The sequence below is a fragment of the Tenrec ecaudatus genome, chromosome 13 (genome assembly GCF_050624435.1).
Source record: "Tenrec ecaudatus isolate mTenEca1 chromosome 13, mTenEca1.hap1, whole genome shotgun sequence".
Taxonomy (NCBI): Eukaryota; Metazoa; Chordata; class Mammalia; order Afrosoricida; family Tenrecidae; genus Tenrec; species Tenrec ecaudatus.
The window spans coordinates 60493350-60509299 of NC_134542.1; the positions used below are offsets into that span (position 1 = coordinate 60493350).

The following is a 15950-nucleotide window of genomic DNA, read 5'->3' on the forward strand; positions in this document are numbered from 1 at the left end:
TGAGTGTCTCCTAACCTGTGAGAATCATCTTTCAGAGCTACTTCAGACAGTGTTACACTGCTATTCATAAGTATTTCATTCGCTTTTTTTTTTGTTTTTTTGAGACGTTGATTGTCAGACCTTCCTTCCTTGGCTGTCTTAGTCTGGGTGATTTGCTGAAACCTGTCACTATGAGTGACCCTACTGATATTTGAAGTGTCAATGGTGTAGCTTCCAGCATCGTAGCAACATGCAAACCACCACAGTAGGACCAACCAGGAGACTAGTGATGGTTATATAAGGTGCCTTTTGTCAACTTTAAGGTTTGACCCTCCCACTGGGACCACAAGCTAGAAATATCTTCAATAGACCACAGTCCCTTAATTTGAAAAAAAAAATCCAATTCTCTTCGCAATACTATGGCCCAGACAATCATTTGGGGAGAGTTACATACATGACTGTGGCTAGAAGCCACAGTTAACACAGATTTTAAACCTTCTTAAGAGGAACCAATGCTACCCACCATCAAGCCAACCCCTGCTCTTGCCAACCCCACACACAATGGAACAAAATGCTGCCGGGTCCTGTGCCGTTCCCAAGATCAGTTTTGGAGAATAGAACAGCTTTTAGAAACGTTTGCTTGTTCCCATAATTCACAGGCCGTTTCAGTTAGCTATGTTGTCGTGGCTAGGGGGCATTGTCGTAGTACGTTATGCGTTGGGTTGGTAACCTCGAGGTTAGCAGTTTGAAACCACCAGCTTCTATAGGGGAGAAAGAGAAGACTTTTACTCCTATAAAGATTTACAGTCTGGGAACCCCAAAGGGGCAGTTCTCTTCTATCTTATAGAGTCATATGAGTCAGAATTGACCCAATAGCAGGGAGATGGCTTTTTGTTTGGGAGAAGGGATCATGCACGAATTATTGTTCTTTCTCAGGGTAAAGAAAATAGGGCAGACATGAAAGTATTAACATGTTTAGTGCTTTGGCCATGGTATTTGTCATACCAAGTCTTATGAAAGAATTGGTGAACTATGGTCACATGAACTTTATTGCCTTCTTCCATTTTTGAGATATAAAAAAAGTTTGTGAAAATAGTTCTATACTAGTGTTATCCACTTAGAAGTTAATATTGTATATGTATTGTACAGAGAATGACACAACTGAAATCATTCTCACTGCTTAATTTTATCAGCATGTATTTGTTGGTAAGTTTGCTTACTTAAGGTTCTGTGTCAGATACTATTATCAAAGTCATAAAGGTTGCTTGGACTGAACAAAGAATTTTAGCAAGGACAATTCTACCGACTGGACTATCTATAATAAATGGTAATACAACACACAATAAAAGAATAAGAAAAGAGAACACCTTGAATTGTTCAGTTCTCTGAATAGACATTCAGTTTTAGTACCAATAACTGGATGGGGTAAATTTTTAGTGTAGTGTTTTAGCCCAGGGTTCCCATGAATGTAATGAGGTTGGGTTGTTAACTGCTCCTGGATGTTGTGAAAGCATCCCCTGTAGAACCCTGAACATTAAAGTCATAACACAGTGTGTGATGAACATGCGGCCCCTGACAAGGCCTTTGACCCTTCAATTTTCAGTGCATTTTCATTACCTCTTAATAATAATTGTGAAATGTATTCTATATTCACGGGGAGCACAAAATATGAATATATAGCCTACATAAAGAATATATGTGCTACATAAAGAATAGTAATAAAATAGGCATCCCTCCACTTACACAAGGTTAAATCGTAAAACACTGCCATTTTCACTGAAGCCTCCTGCTGCTGCTTCAGTCATCTGACCCTCCCCCATCTTCTCACTGTGCTGATTACTGTGTAATTATTTCAGTGCCCCCTTCATGGATTTGCCACTATGCATTTTTTTGTTATACACTATGCAATGTTGCTTTGCTTGCTTGAACTTTCTGTAAATGAAATAATTATATATGGTTTCTTGTTTTTCTTTTTTCTTGTTTTTCTCTCCATTGTGTTTTCAAGAACCATTCTTGAAATATACAGCAGTGATTTCCATTATCATGTAATAACTCTTATAAATATAATTTATCTATTCTACCATTGATAAATTTTTGAGTTATTGATATATATTTATTAGTAATACTGCTATGACTATTTTGTACATGTTTCTTGGTGTATGGTCAGTTAAATCCTAATTCTCAGAACCTGTGAATATATTACAGATGTGATTAAACTAAGGATCTTGATATATTAGTGGAGAGTATTACAAGATTATTCCCCTTATAAGAGGGAAAAGGATGCCTGGTGGTGTAGTGTTGATGCAATGGGCCGTGCTCTGCTCTTGTTAATTGGATCCCATATAGATGTTCTTAAAAGGGCACAACGCTCAAGGAACACGTTCTTTACTTGAGTGTTAAATTATGTTAAGCTAAACTGTTACTTGGCTTTAAGAAGACTTCAAGGGATTCCCACCGCCCCTCCCTACCCCACCGCCAAGGTTTAAAGATTATTTGGGGGCAATAGTTTCAGGGCCCATTGCGTCTATGACTCAAGAAAGTCTAAATTCCATGAGAATTTGAGATTGCTCTCTGTACTTCATCATCATATGCTAATATTTGTTGGTAGAATCTTTTATCAAAACTTTTAGTCATGGTAACTGGGTACCATTTAGTGTTTGTCTTCATTGAACCAAAGTTTTATGGTAAAGAGTTTTAATAACAAGGATGATAATATATTTTTTAAATTGCTGCTAGTTTAGACTGTCCTACTTTCTGCTAAAAATGTAGAGTGTTAGTTTATTTTTAATAGATTTATATTTTTTATATTTATTATGAGGATTGATCCAGTTCCATCTTGATATCTATCATCTGGTGTATCTTGCATATCTATTTTGTTGACAATCCAATAGTAAACGACTCCTTTGAAGTTATAGTATTTTCCTGGAAGGTAATCCAATCACCCCATAGTAGCTATGCTAATTATCATTGCTTCCTGGACCACTTTTCTTTGTGTCATTTCTCATAGCATAACAAAATAATATTCAATATTTTAAATAACTTTTTTACACCAACAGCCTTATATTATTTATTATTAAAGTTGATTAGGAAGCAAAAAACCAAAGAATAAACCAGGTTATTTGCCAATAGAAGTTCAAGTCATAAGATTGGGGCAAAAGTCATGATATGAGCCTGGGAAAATGCGGCCATGTGTGCCACCCTTCAGGGGGCTCCTTGCAGCCCCAGCTTGGTTCTTCTCCAATGTTTTCTCTTGGAGTTGTGCCTGATTTTATTACCGGTTTTCATTCGAATCCATTGGGGAATGGGCCGATTCTGCTTCTGTTTCTTGGCCAGGAATCTCTTGATCCTGAAAGTCTTAGGAGACGACATGGTGAAGTCGGAGCGCCACCACACTCGGGGTGGCAGAGAAACAGAGAGAGGGAGGAGAGGCTTAAATAACTTATAACACATTTTTCAGGTGCTATATGGATGAACCACAATATAATTAAATTCCTATTGAATGTTTAGCTCTTTAAATTTTTCCTCATCATAAATTCCTAGAAATTTAATTAGAATGTCAAAATGTATGAAACATTTAAAGATTTTTGTTCCATAATGCTAAACTATTCTCCGTATGTATTGTACTAGTTCACAATCTCACAAGCAATATATAGAACAAGGCATTTCACAAAAACTTTCATTAAAACAGATATCTTAATATTTTAATCTCCCAGTTTTATATTTTAAAACTGTTGTTGCCAATATGGTTTTGCAGGTTTCACTTATTTATAGCTCATTCAGTTTTCTCTTTTGTTTATTTCTTATTCTTACCTATTTTTTCTCTCTCAGTCACTTTAACCTCCCTGGAAGTAATCCCTAGTGTGCTTGGGGTAAATGTTAACTGTCAGAAGAAGTTTATCATACCTGGAATGTCTAGTAGAGAGAATAAAATGAGTAATTTCTTAAGAATTACAGGCCTACAATATAAAACAACAAATTTTATGCAAAACAATGTACTACTTTGGGTACAAAATTACTGACATAATTAGACTGCCAGGGAGGTTAAGAATTCTTTATATGCTAAAGATTTAACAGTTTGTCAGTCATGACTTTAAAAGAATTTGTCAATAATATTTTTTAAATAATTCTGTTTATGTTCTTTCTGAGTCCTGAAAAATAAAATTTGTATGTGTTTAAATCTTTCAGCTTTTTCCATTGTGCCCTTTTTTGGGTCTATGCTTGAAAAGACTTTTCCATTCCTAAGGTTAAAGTAGTCAAAAATGAAAACTCCCAGTTCCTCAAAACTCCCTGTGTGATATTTGTGTAGCTCTTGTTAATTGGATCCCATGTAGATGTTCTTAAAAGGGCACAATGCTCAAGGCACACGTTCTTTACTTGAGCGTTAATGAATGTTAAGCTAAACTATTACTTGGTTTTAAGAAGACTGATCTCCTAGGCACTGGTGAGCAGATGTGGATGAGTATTGGCTATTTTGAATCACAAAATCATACAGTTTACTATGTGGGGAATGACAAATTCAAGAGGAGTGACATTGCGTTCATCAAAAAGGATGTGCCAAGATCTGTCTTGAAGTGTAATGCTGTCTTTGATGGAATAATACTGTCAGACAAAGAAATGCAGTCAATAAAATTATTATTCAAATTTGTATACCAACCACTAAAGTTAATGATGAAGAAATTGAAGAATTCTACCAATGTCTTCCATCTGAAATGGTTCAAACATGCAGTCGAGATGCATTGATATTGTTGACAATGGAATGCAAAAGTTGGAGACAAACAAGAAGGGAGAGTAGCTGGGAAATATGGCCCTGGTGTCAGAAATGAAGCTGAAGATCTTATGATAGAATTTTGCAAGACTAATGAATTCTTCATTGAAAATACCTTTTTTTTAACAACGCAAAAGGCAATTATACATATGGACTTCCCCAGACAGAATACACAGAGATTAACGTGACGATCTCTGGGGAGAGTGGTTAGAGAAACTCCCCATCAGCAGCTAACATGATCCTGCGTCCGACTGGGGACCAGACCTTCACTTGCTCATCTGCCAATTCAGACTGAGGCTGAAGAAAATTAAAAACAAGCCTGAGAGAGGCAAACGCAAACTGGAACATATCCCACCTGCATTTCAAGAACATCTGAAAAACTTATTTGCCACATTGAACACTAATGACAGAAGGCCTGACAAGCTGTGATATGACATCAAGAGCATCATACACAAAGAAAGCAAATGGTCAATAATAAGGAAATAAAGGAAAGGTCACCAGGATATCAGAAGAAGCTTGGAAACTTGAAAGAATACACAGTCACTGTCCCACAACTAAATAGCTGACGTTCACCCCTGTCAAGATGTAGCATATGACCACACACCAATGGTACAGAAGAATGTAGTCCAAGCTGAACTGAAGGCATTACCCCAAAACAAGTCTCGAGGAATTGATGGAATACAAATGGAAATGTTTCAACAAGTTGATGAAACACTGAAAGCATTCTCTCATCTATGCCAAGAAATTTGGAAGACAATTGACAACTGACTGGAAGAGATCCATATTTGTACCCATTCTAGAGAAAAGTGACCCAACAGAATGCTCACATTGTAGAACAATATCATTGATATCACATGCAAATAAAATTTTCCTGAAGATTATTCAGCAATGGTTGCAGCAGTACATTGACAGGGAGCTTCTAGAAATGTAGACTAGATTCAGAAGAGGACAGTGATAATATAGTAAGCTATATAGCTCTTGCCTGAAAGTAGGAATATTTAAAAAATGTTTACTGGTATTATATTAACTATGCCCAGGCATTTGAAGGTGTGAATCATAACAAACCATGGACAGTCTTGAGAAGAATGGGAGTTCCAGAACATTCCATCATTCCCATGGGGAATTTGTCTATGGATCAAGAGAATACTGCATAGAGTAAAACCCAGAAAGGTATGTGTCAAGGTTGTATCTTCTCACCATATTTATTTGATCTGTAAATTGAGCAAATAATCAGAGAAGCTAGATTATATGAAGAAGAATCAGAAATGGAGGAAGGCTTATTAACAACCTGTGATATGCAGATGACACAACCTCGCTTGCTCAAAGTGAGGAGGACTTGAAGCACTTGGTGATGAAGATCAAGGTTGCAGCCTTCACAATGGATTCCAATTCAATGTAAAGAAAACCCAAATCCTCACATTATCTCATTATAAATGGAGAAAAAGTTGAAGTGGTCAAGGATTTCATCTTGCTTGATCCCAGCCATGGTATTTTCAGTCACCTCCTATGCATGGGACAGTTGGACATTGAATAAGAAAGACAAAAGAAGACTGACGATGATCAATGTATTAGATGTATGGGGATGGTAAAGAATATGGAAAGTGCTGCCGACTGCTAAAAACAAACAAACCAAAAAAATCTGTATTGGGAGAAGTGCAGCTAGTATGCGCCTTAAAGCCAAGGGTGGTGAGACTTGTTCTCATGGATTTTGGACGTGCTATCAGGAAAGACCAGCTCCTGAAAATGTACATCATGCAGGATAGAGTAGAGGGGCATCAAGAAAGAGGAAGATGTAGACAAGATGGGCCGATACAGTGACCCCAGTGATGGAAGGGCAGTGCTCCACCTTGCTTACGGAGTCACTATGGATTAGCCCTGACTCAACTGCACCTTCCAACAGCAGGACGGCTAGGCAACTCTTCAGCTATATTTCTTACATTATTTTATTTTTAACACTTAATTATTTACCTATTTGAAACTAGCTTGTGGATCACAAAATTTAATTCCGTTTCAATGTGATGTTTCCTCCTTTTGTAGACTCTCAGGACAGTTTGAAGGTCTGGTGGGTGAGAAACCTGAAGGTTTCTTTTTAAGGCTGTGACTTTCTCTTACATTTGAACTTCATCTGTGGTTATTATTATTATTTCCCTTTTATTTGTGGAAGTTAACACATACAGAAAAACACATACTATAAGTAGCTGAACAGAAATATTTAAATAAGAAAAAAATTAAATATAATTTTTATCCAAATGATTTAATAGTTTATTATTTATCACTCTCTTACTGAACATTTTTTGACATTTGTAATTGTGCTAAGAATTCCAACCTAGAGAGGGAAAATAAAGAAAAACAATTAATCTTATTTTCACTGGCTGCTTAGTTTAAAGGTTTGATGGAAACAACATTTTAACGTAAAGCCATTGACTTTTCTGAGTGCAAAGTTAACATTCACCTGATACTCTTTGTGTCGTAGGCATTCTTATAATGTTAACTGATTAGTCGATTAAACATTGAATGATTATAATAAATCGTGAAAAACAATGAATTGAAATATTTTTCTCCTATTATTTCATGTTGAAACAAGAATGTGTCTTGGCAGGGTCTGAGTAAATCTGTCCTGCTTTCTCATTTCATCAAGAGGTATTATTTAACTTCCTTACTGTGCTTATAATTAATGTTGATGGATGATGTGTGTGTTAGTCTGGGAGGACTAGAGAAACAAACTCATATACAATCATGTGTATAAGAAAGAGCCTTATATAAAAGAGCAATTGTATATTGAGAAAACATCCCAGCCCTGTTCAGATCAAGTCCGTAAGTCTGATTTTAGCCCATATGTCCGATACCAATACGTAAATTTCTCTTCAGACTCACACAACGCATGCAATGACGCTGAATGCAGGAAAGCCACAGGCCAGTGGGTGGAAAGTCTTGTGGATCCAGGGGGTGGGGGGTGGTGGAAGCATTTCAGCGCTGGCGTGAGTCTCCACATGGCTCCTCCAGCTCCAGGGCTCTGGCTCCATCAGTGTAATTCCATTTGGCTTGTCCGCAGGAAGTCAAAGCAGAGAGTCTGGCCTCCAGTGAGCTATTTATCTCTGTGGAGCCTCTAAATGAGGTCATTAAGCTGCAACCCGATTGAGAGGCTAGAGACTCCACCCTTCACAAGTTGACAGATTACGTAACTATAACAATGTGAGACATGGGTCTTACTTATTTTCCCCACATATGTAACCGAGTGAACAATTATTATTGATTTTAAATGCTGCTTTAATAATTAACTACACTTATTAAACATAGATGTGTTGTTATTACACACATATATGGGGATTTTCATTCCCTTCTACCAATCTTTCTACCTTTAGAATAGTATGTTAGTGGTTTAGCTGTTACTTAGACTAAATTTAAATGTATGTTACTGTTTGAGCTGTCACTAAAACTAAATTTAAGTATCAGGGAGTCGCTGCTTTCTTATTGTCATGTTTTCACAAGAAAAAAATAATTGTTTCATTTTAATATTTTTTAGAACTTTTAAAAGTTTTATTAGAAAACCTCAGCAAAATTACTTGTAATATTAAGCTTGTTCCAAACAGAGACAGTAACTTTAGAATATTCAAAAGGAAAGTTAAACTATATAAGCAAAAGACATATGCCACTAGAAATGGAAGTGTTTGCATAAAAATGGGAAAGACCTGGATCTGATTGGTATAAATTTGCAAAACAGTTCTATCTGGAGGCCACTTTTCAGGTTGTCTAAATTGGTTTCAAGGGGAAGACTACAAACATTTTCTGTTGGAGGTTCTTATTACATTTTAAAGATGCAAAGTCTTGGAAGTGTTGTTATTTTATCTGTTCTCCTGACCTCATCCTGGCTGTTTATATATTATTGTCTTGACCTTTGTGTTTAGTGCATTTTTTGTTTCTTACTGTTTTTCCGGGATTTGAACCAAATCTACACACAGACCATCCTCTGGGTCATGTTCTCAACTTCGTGACCTTTCTGGTTCCACCTTACAGCTTTGTCTCCTTGATTCATTGCAGTTTTCAGAAGGGCCCGCTGTGATGGAAAGAAAGGTACCTTCTGGCTAGTCGACCCTATCTGTAGTTCTTTTCACCTAATGTTCTTTTTCCCAGACAATTTAATCACACACAATAAAGTTTATAGAGCATTGGGCTGCACTTGAACTTCACTTGATATTTATCTGCCCACTTAGATCTCAAGATAGTTTAAGACTCTCCTTCTCTGTTCTACCACCTCACCTACGGCATTGTTTCATCTGTGTTGTTCCTATATTTGGGGGACCCTAAGATGCATTTGTACTTACTGTATTGACAACAACACCCGGGACCAACGAAAGTGCCCCAAATATGATCAACAAAGTTTATCAGCAATATAACGTAAGACATGATAGTTCCCCAAGAAACATGATGATAATAATGTTGACTGTCTGAAAACCCCCTGTAAAATGGTCATATTGCGCCTGTTACCACTAATCACATAGAGAGACGATAATCAATGCATTTCCAAAGAGAACTTACCTGTGCTCACCGCCTGCTTTACAACTTCAGGTTCATAAGACTGAACATTTCCCGAAGCTTTGAAATATAGATACCATATTTGAACCTCTTTCCTTGAATTTTTAGATAATATTTCATTCTGTTTGGAACCCTACACATGCTTTGCGTGAAAGGATTACAAAAGACAAGCTTTTCATTTACTGTGAGGCAAGGGTTTTCTGCAAATACAGCAGTGGACATTTTTTACTTTTTCTTGGCATGTGTCAAATTAGGAGTTCCCAAGCAGTAGTTACTTAGCATACACCGTGTCTTTGTTTTTATGCGATCGCAAGTCTTCTGTCAATTCAGAATAAGTAGTTGTTCTTTTTATGGAGAAAATCAGAATAGTACGTTTCAAGTCATTAAAGACAAATTAAAAATTTCAAGAGGTTAGCCTTCAAGCTACTATATGAAAAATAAATAATGTTTAATAGTAAGTCATAAATGTAAGCAGATACTTTTATGAATTGGATCTGTATGGGTATTACTAGTTGGTACACCAATAAATGCATTTTCTGTTTAGCATCAGACAATTTGGTGATCAAGTCCAACTTTCAGAGGCTTTTACACTTTGTCTTTCCACTTGGTTCTTTACATTGGAACTCCGTGAGGCATTTGACAGAAGATGTGCTGAAGGGTGGAACCAAACTCTATTCCCAACCTTCTTTGGGAGTGTGGGAATAATAGGATGACGAGAAAGATATGCAAGATCAGTCTGTTGAGCCTGGGTGGAAAGTCAATGAATAACAAAACCTAGCAAAATTGCCCTGAAAGCTCTAAAAGTGGGTTTCCTTATCTGCTTCCCTCCAGACCCTCCCAGTAACAGCTTTATTAAGTGAAGCTCTAGCCCAGTGGTTCTTACCCTTACCAGCAGCCAGCATGTAGACACCCTGCCCGTGTAGCCCACTTCCTCTTCACTCCTTGACCAGATTATGATTCAGTTGGTCTGAGTGGGGCTAGAGCGTCCTTTTCCCAAAGTTTCCTCAGTGATTTCAAAGTTCGTGAGGTTCTTTAGCCACCCTCCTATTCCTGTGCACATCTCGCAGTGTCTGTACTGACGACCACATGTCCACACGTCTCTTGTGTAGCATTTCTTGCCATCATTTGTGGATATAACTCAGATGCAAATCCATTTAAAAAGAGTCCTGACACTAATAGGGACCTTTGTCATTAGGTGCTTCCTCATCTGTACACATTCTAAAAACCCCATTTTATCATAATGTGAAGGCATCCAGACTTGAACAGTTGGAACATCACAACTATTGAAAGATCCCAGGTGGCGCTGAGACTTTTTAAGAAGCACACTCTTTGAAGTGACAGTCCAGACGAGTCTAGGGTTAAGACTTCATTATCAGCACAAGAAAATTTGTATTACGTGTTGAAGGGAAGAAAGACATGTTGTCTAACATGATCTTGCCTTGAATCTGAGACTTGGATAAAACCTTAAACTCTGGCTGCTCTTTCGGGATCCTCCACATAATAGCTCAGTGCAGTGGGAGCCCTGGGCACATACTGAGTTCTCTGTTGGGTTGTTAACTGCAAGGCCAACAGCTCAAAACAACCAGTTGCCCCTTAGGAGAAAGGTGAGGTTTTAAACTCCTGAAAAGATTTATAGTGTTGGAAACCCACAGGGACAGTTCTGCTCTGTCCTATAGTGTTACCATGAGATGGAACCTACTCAATGCATTGAATTTGATTTTAAGGTGTTTTTTTCAAGTGCAATGAATCTAGCTTTTTTCTCAAGGATCTGTAAGCACGTTTTGGTTGGTTCTTTCAACAATCTTTGTGGGTCTTGCCAGTGGGACCTGTGTTTTGCTTATGCCCTATAGAACCTCCTTCAACATAGGGACTGACAGATGAGGTTACAAGACTAAACTCCTGGACAGAAATTCAGGATTCAATTGCCATTCTCTATTTCCTGGGCACAAGTCATTCCCTTTGCTGCAAAGTCAAAATGCCTTATGACGTTGGCTTTAAAATATTAAAAATCAAATGGATATATTGGATTGTGTAAGATACATCAATAAAACTATTACTTAAAAGTACTATAAATCAGAGTTGAGTGTCACGTTGCAAAAAGAAGTCTTCTCAAAAGACACTGCATATCTGTCCTTCTGAAGGGCAGCTACACTAAGGCAGCTGAGATTGAGAAAATATTGTGATGTTAAACTACTCGAAGCAAGAAGTCTACCACAATCATCAGAAACTTATTCCAGTTTTTAACAACCTTACTAAAGGAGCCCTTGCTTTAATTTATTAGAAGCCTTTCCCATTTCTCGTTCTTTTGTCCTAAGGGAGAGGAATAGACATTTGGCACCATTCTCCACCCGGTATTTCATTATAGACCCACAGGCATTTGAGTTTCTGATTCAAGTTTCCATTTTCAGGAACAAATAAGCACAGCGTTGCCACTTTCTTCTTAATGGCCCTTTTTCTTTCTGAACGGAGTTGCTGTGAAATGTTGCTGGCAAGAGTGGTCAACTCCTACAGATCTTTCTGCTTGCAGGTACCGGGCAGAGTCCCCTGTCCTTACTTAACCAAACCTCAATCATCAGATGTTTTTATTTTTCTGAGATTTTAGAAAATATTTGAAATGCATGAGATGCATCTCTACGATGTGTAGAACCCACAGCCACCTGAAAATGATTTTGAGATCAGGGATAATATAGCAGAGTTAACAAGGCTCAGGTAGGCGTGTTCCTAGAGTCCAGCGAAGAAAGGCTGCCCACTTCCATGAATGAAGAAACTGTTGACAACGTTTAGAAACTGGTTAAAGAAGCCTTAAAGATTGATTTAATAGTTACTGAGGCTGGAGTCTTACATGGTACAGTGTTTTCAATTCAAGTGAATATCCCAGCCTCATTACATCTCCATGGACGTCAAAAGCATTGCGTGGCAGCCAGCTAGCTCAGACAGCTGATGTTTATATCAGCCTTTGAAGCAAGATCAAAGTCAATGACAGTGATTTTGTGGAATTAATCACAATTGGGAAGGAGCAGGAAGGATCCAGAGACTTCCGAGGAGATTTGCTGAGCCAGTCTATTCTATACTCAGAGGTCAGTTCAGAAAGTTATAGTGACTATTTTTTGTGGGGTGGGGTGAGGGCTTCAAAGGAGTCATCTTGATAGGCGCAGGGCAATTTCAGAAAATGGAAGATAGCATTGGTGAGAAAAATGTCAGGAAACTTTGCCAAAGTCTCCTTTTCCATCATGACAGTACACAGCCTCATTCGGGGGTGGTCCAGGCTGTCCATGAGCATGTCACTGGGAAACCACACCCCATCCACCGCACAGAGCTGCTCTTCTCCAAACGGATGGAGGATTGTTTGAAACCTGGAGGATGGCAACACCGTGTGGATACAAGGCCAGTGGAAGATGCAGAACTATTAGGGGGGGAAGGGTTAGAGAGATGGAGAAACTGCCTTCAGCTAGAGAGAGACGTAGATGATCGGCAGAGAAACGAGAGCTTCACATTTTCTGATTTCCATTTAATAACGTTTTCTATCATTTTATAGCAATACTGTTTGACTTATCCTTGTCAGGTACGAAAGTGCAAAATTACCTCTTCTGACTCACTGTCACCACCCAAAGCCACGCTCATTGCCATCAAGTTGATTCTGAGTCTGGCGGCCAGTATAGGTTTCCGAGGCTGTCCATCATCTGGGAGCAGGGAGCCTCATCTTTCTCCTGTGGGGCGACTCAGCAGGCCAGTGCTTGCCTGGCATGGCCATCAAGCGTTTTTATGAGCTGTATCTCATGGATGCTTTTTAATGATGATCTGGAGAAAGCTTATTTCGAGATGCATTATTTTAGCACCGCTGAATCTTAGCTGTTCAGACTGAATGCAGAATCCGTGGTGACGCAATGGTAAAATGCTCTGCTTTGAGCTGAAAGATCAGCAGTTCAAACGCACCGTCTGCTCTGCAGGAGAATGAGGTGGCCATCTGTGTCCATAAGAATTACAACTTTGCAAGCACTATGGAGTCCATCTACTCTGTGAGTTGTAACTGACTCCATTGCTCACAACAACCATGACACCATCTTTTCCGGCTTTTAAATTGGAGGCTCATTAATAAGCACATATGGGAGGGCCTCAAAAGTTCATGGAAAAATTCCATCATCTTTTAATTCAATTTTTCCATGAACTTTTTAGCCTCCCACAATATATCAGCACAATCATTTTTCTTCTTGAGTTACAAGTTTATAGAGTGGGTGTAGCTTGTTACAGAGATGGTGTAGGATTTATAGGATTTTTGTGACCCAGGCTCATGCCGAGTCTTGACTCTTGTGTCTATGTGTCTTTGAGAGTTTGTCAATGGATGCCCATATGCTGGTGCTTGGTTGACTTAGGGTTGGTTTTTGATAGGTGTGAGACCCATCTCAAGATACACAGATTATTACAAAAGTAAGGGCACACAGATATGCTTGCCCCAGAGTCGATTTTTGACCTCAGTTCAACCTGGTCCATACAATTGATATGCAACCTCTGTCCTTGATCTATTCCATGTTAAGGCTTTTACTACCAATAAGATAGGTTGGTCACACTATTGTCCAGCTCTCTGTTGTCCTCAACTCTGTATATTTGTGATAAGAGAAAATAAGAAGGAAGCTTCCTTCTTTGGGGCCCTCACCTGCATTCTTCCAGTTCTTCTCACTGTTCTTTGCCTAGAACATTCCCCCTCCTGATGCAAGTCTGCATTTATTTGGCTTGTTTTTAGAGACCTTCCCTAACGCCCATAGAAATAGATTCCTCCAGGAGTCTTTCACGTGGCCTTTGTTCTTTTTGCCTGGTACCACTTACTACATTGTGTACTTACTCATGTGTATGTTGTCGGCCTCGCTGATCAAGATTGCTATGAGGATCCATAAGGATGCCTCTTTTGCTTCCTGCTCTGTCTCCTAGTTCATGGCCTGGCATTTAGTGGTTCCTTGTAAATCATTGTAAAAATATTATCACAAATTTGTGCTTTCCTGAAAGTTTTGTTACCATCAAGTCTCAATTTTGAGATTGAGGGTTTTTTGGTTATTTTTGGTAGAGATTTTTATTTTCCTCCCTCTTGTGGCCTCTCTTCTCTGACCATGGATTTTAGGGTGGCTTCCAGGAATCCTCAGCTGCCATTGAGACAGCTCTGCCTCATGGTGACCTCCTATGGGGTCAAAGGAGAACTCTATAGGGGTTTCAGTGGCTGTTTTTCAGCTTTCCTTCCTCTACCAGCTCAGTCTGGAGCTCCATGCAATCCTGTTCAGCCTCATAACTCCATGCAAGCCTCCACGAATAGACTCCATGCAAGCCCCCACAGGTGGTGCATTGGCCAGAGTTGAACCAGGTCTCCCAAGTGGAAGGGGAGAATCTTACCACTGAACCTCCATTGACTTACTCCCCACCTCCTATCCAAACCAGCAAACCAGATGTCCTTGAGTTGATCCTGACTCAGGGTCCCTCCAGAACTGCCCCATAGAGTTTCCTGGGCTGTAATCTTTATGAAAGAAGTCAACCACATAGTCTCCTGTGGAGCAACTGATGGGTTCAAACTACTGACCTGCTGGTTTAGCAACCAAATTCCATGGTAATATTGATAGAAATTTTTTATTATCAGTTTATCCCTTTGAATTTGGCATGCAACCAAATTTGTTATTGTGATTAAAACGCAGTTGGTGAAAGTTCCTAGTGATAAGGCATCAGAAACGTTCGTTACTCTCCTCCCTGACAAAACATTTAGGGTTTTCTTTGTCTTATTTTTAGGATCGAAGATTCAATGATGAAATCGACAAGCTAACTGGCTACAAGACCAAGTCATTATTATGCATGCCTATCAGAAGCAGTGATGGCGAGATTATTGGTGTGGCCCAGGCCATAAACAAGATCCCCGGAGGTGCGCCATTTACGGAAGACGATGAAAAAGTAAGACCTCCTGCCTGTTGGGACGCGTGCATCCCTTTTAGACCATTGGTTGCAGTTCTTTCTGAAAAGCACAGCAATTCTGTGACTAGCTGTTGGATTAGTCCACTCATGGACCAAAGAGCTTTTTCTCATGTTATTAAAAATGTAATGGGAGCTTTTTGATATTTTGTAGAACTCAGTATATCTGAAACTAATTATTTCATCTTTTTTTTACTAAGCTTGCTTTTTATTTCGAGCTTCAGTAATATTCTTATAAATACGCTTTTAATTGAGGATCACACCACTACCACCCCTGCCCACGGGAGAATAGGGATTACTGTGTTTCAGACACTTTTCCTTGTGTTTTCATGAGAAGTAGGAAGAATTGTTTTCTCAGTTGTTATATGAAAATCTCAATAAAATGAATGCTAGTTCACTGTTATTCCAAATTGCGAATGAAAGGAAACGTTCTTTCTGTTCCCGAAGAGCAGTTGACTTTGGTACAAGTGATGCTTTTCAGTTCTGACATCCTAACTTCTTTCACCAGTAAGTTTATTCACTGGCTTCTAAGTAAAAAAGATGCTCTCCACGAAACTGACGTTCTGGCTTTGAGATTCTCGCCTTTAAACTGAATAAGATCTGGTAGGCCATTTATAACGTTTGCGGTTAACTCTTAAAGCATGGTCGGACCTCAGAATTTTTTTTTATTTTTTACCAATTTAGTCCACTACTACAGTGTGCAAAGCTTTTGTGTCGGTAGTCATTGGAGTAG

The 15950-nt window shown here is 38.8% G+C and overlaps 1 protein-coding gene across 1 annotated transcript in view; it reads left to right on the top strand.

Annotated features, from left to right (window-relative positions):
- Positions 1 to 15950, top strand: part of PDE11A (phosphodiesterase 11A) — a 425526-nt gene that overhangs the window by 33098 nt on the left and 376478 nt on the right. Inside the window, exon 2 of the mRNA XM_075529079.1 lies at positions 15041 to 15199. Within this exon, the coding sequence (XP_075385194.1) occupies positions 15041 to 15199 (159 nt within the window). The remainder of the gene's footprint in view (positions 1 to 15040; positions 15200 to 15950) is intronic.